At 46.7% G+C, this 9,157-nt stretch overlaps 1 protein-coding gene across 1 annotated transcript in view; it reads right to left on the reverse strand.

Moving 5' to 3' along the window:
* The window catches only part of F11R (F11 receptor), a 28,908-nt gene extending 22,502 nt beyond the window's left edge, over positions 1-6,406 (reverse strand). Inside the window, exon 1 of the mRNA XM_019633125.1 lies at positions 6,243-6,406. Within this exon, the coding sequence (XP_019488670.1) occupies positions 6,243-6,303 (61 nt within the window). The 5' untranslated portion in view covers positions 6,304-6,406. The remainder of the gene's footprint in view (positions 1-6,242) is intronic.
* Positions 6,407-9,157: the final 2,751 nt, after the last annotated feature.

Here is a 9,157-nt window from a genome sequence, read left to right on the forward strand (position 1 = left end):
GCTGCCATGTGTGGCCGGCAGCCAGTGTGAGCAGCTGGCAGCCGATGTGAGCTGCCAAGAGCTGCCGTCCTGACTGATCTGCCTCACCCAGGAAAAGCGCAATAATACCAACATGGGCCAGTGAAGCAACGTCCTCCACAACTAGACTGAAGAACAAAAGGACAGCAACTTGTCTGTTCCTCTCCCCCAAATCCCCAATTAAATAAAAACAAATATAAAAATTTTTAATTTCATTGTCATCCCCATTTTTCTGTAGTCTTTTTTTAAAAAAGAGCAGATTTTATAAAATTCAGAATGGTGAGTTTGTCTGCAAAGTAGAAAATTCTGAGATTATTAAACATAAAACTTGATTCTGTCATCCAATATATTAGCAGTTGTGCCTGAATTTGTGTTACATGCAAGTTTCATAAGCATGCTCTCTGTGACACATCCAATACGTTGTAAAGATACTGAACAAGGATGGAGTTGAAAACAGTCCTAAAGTAACCTGTTCCAGCTGCCATGGCGCACTGATACCCCAGGTGTCACTCTAATACTCCCAGCTTTTCCCTCCTGTTGAGACACGTTGCGCCTCTACCATGTATGTGTCTTATGGATACCTTGAATTTTACAACCGATCCCACTGGTCATTTAGTTTGGTCTCGAGGAAGACTAAATCCAAATTTGCAAATTAACTAACTCCTGACTTCATCCTGTCTTCATCTGACTGTGATATTCAATTTCCCCTTCGCCCTGACTTGACATCCTGTTTGGAACGTAGGGTTTTGTGCATGTGGATGCTGTGATGTACTACTCAGACCCCCCTTCAGGAAGGACGGGTTTATTCCCCGGGTGCTGGCCTCTTTAGGAGCTGCCTCCACTGAAGAGAGGCACCTAGGGCAAAGGCACTCCCCTCCCCAGAGTCACCTACCTGTGTCACATGGTCACCTGAAAAGTCTCAGTGGAATAGTGGGGTGGGCAATGAAACCTGTATGTAGCAGGCTAAGGAGAGCGAGTAAACTGAGGAGATAAAGGCTGGGAGTATACAGTTCATTCGAGATTCTGCTGAGAAGGGCAGCAGAGAAAAGGAGCAGTAGTTGGATGAAGACGGAGTAGGGATTTTGTTTATGTGGAAATGCTTGTATGCAAATGGCAATGAACCAGTAGAGAGGAAAAAGTTAACGCTGTATGCAGAGGGGAGGAGTTGCAGTACCACGTTCCCGAGGACAGGGATGGGGTCCAGAGCTCATACTGAGAGTTACAAGGGAGCAGAGACGACCATGCACCGTAACAAGAGTCAAGTATATGGTACAGTTGGTACATTTTGTCAGTAGGAAGATGGTGGAAATCCAGTCTGATTTCTTCTGTTCTCAGTGGAGTCTGAGGTATAGTCATTAGCTAAGAATGCAGAGGAAATGGACGTTAGGAGATCTGGAGTGGGGAGAAGTGCAGACAAACAGAACGCATTAGGGAAGGGTGCGTGAAGTGAACAGTGGTACATGCCTAACAGATACTTTGGACATGAATTTAAAGAGAGGCCTGTCACATGGGTCTGAATAGAAATATCTTTCCCACTTTAATAATAAAAGGATTCTTTTGTGTTTTTAATTTTTTTAAATTAAGGTGTAATTGATATATAGCATTCTGTTAGTTTCAGGTGGAGAACATAACGATTTGATATTTCTATACACTGCAAAATGATAACCATAGTAAGTCTAGTTAACATCTGTTACCATACGTAGTTACAAATTATTTTTTCTTGGGATGAGGGCTTTTAAGATCTACTCTCTTAGCAACTTTCAAATATGCAATACAGCATGAAAGGATTCTTATTGATGGTTTCCACTTTTTTTTTTAATTTTTTTTTTATTGGGGTATTGGGGGGAAGGGAACAGTGCTGGGGAATTGGGGGAAGGGGAACAGACAAATTGCTGTCGTTTTGTTCTTCAGTCTAGTTGTGGAGGACGTTGCTTCACTGGCCCAAGTTGGCACCATCATTGCGCGCTTCCCGGGCGAGGCACATCAGTCGCCGGCTTCTGGACGGCCGCTCACTGCGGCTGCTGGCCGCTCACGCTGGCTGCTGGCTACATACGGTAGCCCATGGCAACCCACTGCCACAGGGGCTGCAGCCTACGCCGTCGCTGGCGACTCACAGCAGCCCAGCTCCAGGTTGAGCTGTTGTTCAGCATCTTAGCTGTAGAGGGCAGTGTCACTGGCCCTCATATGTGGGATCCGAACCGGGGCCCTCTGGCGTCCCAAGCCAGTTCTTAACCATTGTGCCACTCGGCCGACCCGATGGTTTCCACTTTTAAATGTTTGATCCATTTGAAATTTATTTTGGTATATGGTATGGGATATAGAACCTATTTATCCACATACATTTGTTTTCATCACTAACGATTTATTATATATTTTAATAAATGGTAAATCTTGCTCCCCTCATCGATGTCCATTTTCTAGCTTTTCTTAGTTCTTTGGTGGTTTTTGTTTGTTTTCTTTTTTTAGCTATTCTTAATTTCAAGTAACTGATATATTTATGAAGTTGAGTCTTCCTACCCACAAATGTTTTACGTCTTTTCTTTTGTGTAAGTCTTTTTTTATGGTCTTTTCATTGTGTTTTAACATTTTCATCATATAGTCTTGATCTTCCCTGGTAAGTTTATTCCAAGTTATGCAAAGGAATGATGATCATGATGAACCATCATAGAATCTAGTATCAAATTAGGAGAAAAATAATAAATAACAAAATTCTGGTAAGGTCAGTTAATTGGAGGACTTGATTGAGGAATAGGATTAGGAATGAGAATACTAGTAGAAGGGTCCACCAAATGGTTCAGTTGGTTAAGAGCTTGCTCAAGAGTTTGAGCTCTGAGCAACAGTGGTTCAATTCCCGGCCCGAGCTGAGCAGCCGCTGAGCTGCCAACCGGTGGCAGGATGGCTCAGCTTAAAAAAAAAAAAAAAAAGAGAGAGAGAGAGAGAATACTAGTAGGATGAATGAATGATTTGGAAGGGTTTCCTGCTGGGAAATACTAACAAGTCTAGTTTTGGAGGACCCTCAACTTCCTTACCTCATTCTCTTTAGAATCTCTGGCCATGAGCTTAACCTATATTTTCTTTAAATTTAAAACATCTGCGTTCCTATATCCCACTTATTGTGTAACTGTCCTTAGTTTTTCTTCTTTGCTTCATATGAATTCCAGAAGATATGGTCTATTACTCCCATGTAAACACAAACCAAAATGAAGCTGGTGTTGTTGTACTGAGGGCAGACAAAACAGGCTTTCAGGTAGGAAGCCTCACCAGAGATAAAGAGGGATATAATGGGAAGAGGATCCACTTAGGAGGAAGCATAACAGTTCTAAGTTTATACAGTCTGACAGCATTGTCTCCAAATACATAAAATAAAAATGACAGAACTGGGCTGGCCGAGTGGCTCAGTTGGTTAAGAGCTCGCTCAAGAGTTTGAGCTCTGAGCAACAGCGGTTCGAGTCCAGCCCGAGCTGAGCAGCTGCTGAGCTGCCAACAGGTAGCAGGATGGCTCAGCTAAAAAAAATAAATAAAAAAAATAATAAAAATGACAGAACTAAAAGGAGAAATAGAAAAATCCAAATCATACCGATAGATTTAAACATACCTTTGTAAGCAGCTGATAGAATAGGCAGACAGAAAAATTGTAAAGAGATAATAGATTTGAACAACATAATAAACGGGACCTAATTGACATATTTAGAACATTGTACTCCAAGACTGCAGAATACACCCTCTTTTCAAGTGTTCATAGAACACTTACAAAAATTGACTATACACTTGACCATAAAGCAACTCTCAAACAATTTTTAAAAAAATATTTTATTGGGGAATTGGGGGAGGGGAACAGCGATGGGGAATCAGGGGAAGGGGAATAGACAAGTTGCTGTCGTTTTGTTCTTCAGTCCAGTTGTGGAGGACGTTGCTTCACTGGCCCATGTTGGTATTATCATTGCGCTCTTCCCGGGTGAGGCAGATCGGTCACCGGCCTCTGGACGGCCACTCACGACAGCTCTTGGCAGCTCACACTGGCTGCCAGCCGCTCATGCTGGCTGCTGGCTACACACGGTAGTCCATGGCAACCCACTGCAGCCTATGCCATCGCCAGCAACTCATGGCAGCCCAGCTCCAGGTTGAGCTGTTGTTCACCATCTTAGCTGTAGAGGGCGGTGTCACTGGCCCCCGTACGGTGGGATCCGAACCAGGGCCCTGCTGCTCAGAGCTGGCATCCCAAGCCAGCTCTTAACCAATGCGCCACTCGGCCGGCCCAACTCTCAAACAATTTAAAATGGTTCAAGTCGTACAGCGTGTTTTCTGACCAGTAGTGGTTAAATAGGTCCACTTGGTAAAAATTCATCAAGCTTCACGCTTATGACTGACTCTTCTATTAAATATTTTTTTAATATGACATACTTTTACACTGCCTGTCACAAGCTCCCTTCCATCATGTTTCAAAATATCTATGCTATTTTGCAATGATGATACCAACATGGACCAGTGAGGCGACATCCTCCACAACTAGACTGAAGAACAACAGGACAGCAATTTGTCTGTTTCCCTTCCCCCGATTCCCCAACGCTGTTCTCCTCCCCCAATTCCCTAATAAAATCTTTAAAAAAAAAAACTATGCTATTTTATTTACCTTCTTGTGTTTATTATTTCTACTCATATGTACTTCTCCAAATCCACATTTTATATGGCATGTACTTTACATATGTTATCCCAGTAAATTTTTACACCAATCTAAAGAGATAAGTCTTTTAACTCCCACTTGACAGATAAGTGAGAGTTGGAATAGTTTAAAATAGTGACTTGCAGTGACCACCAAGTAGCACCGAGTCAGAGCTGGAGCTCAGAACTGTGATTCACAGCCTTCCCATTTTACACATCACACTACCATTCTTGAGTGTCATTCCCAACTTTCTTCCTTGGCATTTTCCTCCCTGGGAATTACTCAACACCTGAGTAAAAATTCAACATCTGTTGAGTACCTCCTATGTGTGGGTTCTGGTTTACCTGTTGGCCGAACATTAGTGAACAGGCCCTCCCCTTAAAGAGCTCAGCCTGAGGAGCGGAGCCATTCAAGTGACATACAGGTGTGTGCCAGCCGGGCTCACTGCTCTCCGGTTGCCTGTGTCCTTCATGGAATTCAGTTTTATCATCTATCTGGTTATTTTTCTCACTTCTCCTTCACTTTAAAAGCCCTCTGGATGAGGGCAGCAAGTGCCCTGCCAAATACATTCTTCTAATTCTTGTGGAATTCAGAGTGCTTCATAACAGATCCAAAGCTTCCCAAATGGTGCAAAGGTGAGTCAAAGCCAGGGTCAGGGAGGAGTGGGGTCTACTGGGGACACGAGATAAGTTTGGAAAGGCAGGATGACCCGGGTCCAGGCCACAGGTTACGCGGTAGGCAGGCCCAGGCATGTGCTTGAATATCTAGGCAACAAGGACCTGTGGGGAAATGATCAACGCTGATAACAATGTTATTTTGATTGCTCAGGCAGTGATGTTTCAGAAAGGCTGAAATTAGAAGATTCTGGAATTTGAGAGGCTCGTCAGGCTCAACAAACAGCTCTTGAGAACTCGTGTTTGAGGCACTGGACATGCAGGCCAGTTCCTGCCTTTGTGGAGCTCATAATCGACTGCGAGAGAGAAACAGCAAAAATGTCCTGTGGGGGCTACGATGACACAGGTGCAGAACTGCATGCGGAGCACAGACCTCAGGGAGGCCAGGGATGGTGCTGTAGTTTGGAAAGGAAGGCAGAGGACAGGGAGGTCGCAGAGCTGGGACACTGGCTCTTAAGCCTCACCTGCTGAAACAGCCAGCTATGCGGAAAGGGGAAGGGAATGGGTTGGAACCGCCCATCAAGATTATGAACCAGGGCTGGCCAAGCGGCATGTTGGTTAAGAGCAGGCTTGGGATGCCAGAGGCCCCGGTTCGGATCCCACATATGAGGGACAGTGACACTGCCCTCCACAGCTAAGATGCTGAACAACAGCTCAACCTGGAGCTGGGCTGCCGTGAGTCAACGACATAGGCTGCAGCCCCTGTGGCAGTGGGTTGCCATGGGCTACCGTGTGTAGCCAGCAGCCAGCATGAGCGGCCAGCAGCCACTGTGAGCGGCCGTCCAGAAACCAGCGACTGATCTGCCTCGCCCGGGAAGAGCGCAATGATGGTGCCAACTTGGGCCAGTGAAGCAACGTCCTCCNTCCCTCCCCGAGCTCGGGGAACTTACACAGCACCACCGCCGTGAAGAGGAGCGACGGCCTCCCCCCGACTCGCGCCTTCGTCCCCATGACGACCGGGATCCCGACGCGACAGCGGCCCCGCAGCCCCGGGCCAGACCCAGCTTCGCGCGCGGCCGGCGGTCGGAGCTCGGGCGGCCGGGCGAGCGCAGCGGCCCGCCCCCCGCGCCTGACTGGCCGGCGCCCGGCCCCGCGCGCCCCGATTGGAGGAGCCAGCCGCCGCTCCGCTGAGTGACTCGCCGCCGCAGGTGCGGCTCCGCCCCCCGCTCTCCGCGGGCGGCCGGGGGCGCCTCTCCCAGCCCGAGGCGCCTCCGATTGGCGGGGGACAGTCGCGAAAGGAGCCCGACCGCGCGCCTTCCGCAGGTGAGCGCACCCTGCTTGGGCGGCGCTTCCTGGGCGAGGTCTCTGACTGCCGGGCGCGGAGTCGGGCGGGGCGGGGCGCACCTGGCGGGCAGGTAGGGAAGGCGGTCGTGGCCGCGCCCCGCGGAGACGCGCCGGCCTTTGTGTCTCGTGTGTTTGGCTGTAAATTACTGGGTGCTGCAGAAACCTTGCTTGCGTCCTTTGGCAAATGAAAACCTCATATTACTATGCGAGGAGTGGGGGGCGGGGACCCGGAGGGAAGTAGAGGGTGCCACGACACAACCCCAAAACCGTGCTCCTCTGTCGACCCCATCGGCGGCGTTCGCACGGTTCGAGCGCCTGCGCGGAGACGGGCAAGGACGGCGGGCGCGGAGAAAGCGGGAAACGCTGAATGACATCGTCGCACGGACTTCGAGCAGCCGAAGTCCAAATCACCCCACAACACAGATGGACACACAGATGCTCTGGGAGCCGCTGTGACTGGATGTGCCCTTTCGCGCGTGTGACCTCCAGGATCTCCATAAGAGCTCCGCGTTTCAGGACTGTTCATCTGCACACTGTGACTAACAGCCGAGTGCTGACTAACCCCCTTTCTATAGACTATGTTGATACCAAAGCTTTCTGTTAATGTTTATATGGTTACATCATTTTTAACTGAAACTCATGTTCAACACCTTTACTATTTGTAGTTTCTCTTTCACAATGATTTAGTTTTAACTGATTTTAGTATGTCCAGGTTGCCCGTGGGAAAACTTGGTGAGCATTATCTCACTGCACGTAAATAAAAGTGTTTTGTCTACACTTTTATACAAAACAGTGGTATTCCTTGACATTTGCTCCTTTCATCTTTACATTCATCCCTTTGTTCACATCTCTTGGGTCAAGGTCCACTTTTGGTTCTGCCCGACTTACAGCAATATTTATCAACCACCTACTGGGTGCTGCAGGGGAATACAAACCACAATCCCTGGCTTCAAACGGCTTAGTCTACTTCCAAGAGAAACACAGGAGACACTAACCCAAGGAGAAACCATATTACTAATCGAAACACATGCCTACCATGTGCCAAACTCTGTTCTTTACCCTCAAAGGAGATAGTCTTGGGGAGAGAGACACATACACAAAGTTAAGTATGAGGGTGAAGAGCGGAAGAGGGACGGGCTTGGAGAAGGGACCAGTCACTGTGGGCTGTGACTGTCAGAGAAAATTTTCAGATGGGGGAGCTTGCACAGGGTTTTAAAGGAACTCTAACACTGATCGAAGTCTTTAGATGGACGGGTCATTTTAGAGGTCATTTAGGTCTTCCTCTCACACTACATAGGAAGGCCCGTACAACCAAGAGTTTATACAATACTGCTTAAACTCCTCTAAATATTCTCAAGACGGACCACTCTGCTTTTCATACAACTCTTAATTGTTAAACCATCCTTTCAACAAATTGGAATCTACCTCCTGGTAACTTCCAGCCACCGCTCTCTAGCGCTCGTAAAATATCTAGTTATTCTTTGCCAATGGCAGCCCTTCCTCTAAGTATTTTCAGCCTCGTAAGTCTTCCTTCTCCAAGCTAAACATCTTTATATCCTTCAGAGAGTCTTCATGTGGTACAGGCTCACAACCTTCCCACCACCATTAAAGTCCCTTCGCTGGACCATCCTGTGTTTGTTACTGACCAAGGTCTGAACCAGGCACTGGAGAATCCACCTCTCCAATGGGATGGACAGATCTCAGCTCACACCCAGGTCCTCAATTCCTATCCATCTGCCCGTCATCAGCTAGCTCACATCTCTCTGAAACTTTCTGCATCCAGAGGTAGTCAAAATTATAGTGACATCACTTACCTTATAGCAAAACAAGGATCAAAGAATAAACATAATAAGCTTAGCATGGGGCCAGCAATATATGTGTGTGTGTGTGTGTGTGTGTGTGTTTTACTGAAATGGCAGCATTTTCATCATTCTTGCAGTGTAAGAATGCATTTGCACATATAATAGCACATGACACTAGTTATGTCAATTTGTAACAAACTGAAACCCACATAATTCTACTTTCACTTGGACTACTATTAAATCAGATCTCATCCTACACCTGGGCAGTTCTTTGTTGCTCAAAGTTCATTTTGCATGTATCCCTATTAAACTTCATATTTCTTGTTTTGAAAAGGAAATATTAATATATAGAAAAGTAGATATGAAATAATGTTTACTATTAAATGAAAAAAAGTAAATGCAAATAGTATGCATCCCAGTTATTTCTATATGAAACAGCTGTGTGCCCATTTACAAAGCATGAAGGTAATTTTGGATCATGAAAATCATTTTACATTCGCCCATTTCCTTTTCCCATAAAATTGCTCACATAAATAATAAGATTTTAGGGCCGGCCGAGTGGTGCATTGATTAAGAGTTGGCTTGGGATGCCAGCCCTGAGCAGCACGGCCCCGGTTCGGATCCCACATGAGGGCCAGTGACACTGCGCCTTCTACAGCTAAGATGGTGAACAACAGCTTGACCTGTGGCCGGCAGCCAGTGTGAGCAGCTGGCAGCCG

Source organism: Hipposideros armiger, unplaced genomic scaffold (assembly GCF_001890085.2).
Source record: "Hipposideros armiger isolate ML-2016 unplaced genomic scaffold, ASM189008v1 scaffold_1240, whole genome shotgun sequence".
Classification (NCBI taxonomy): domain Eukaryota; kingdom Metazoa; phylum Chordata; class Mammalia; order Chiroptera; family Hipposideridae; genus Hipposideros; species Hipposideros armiger.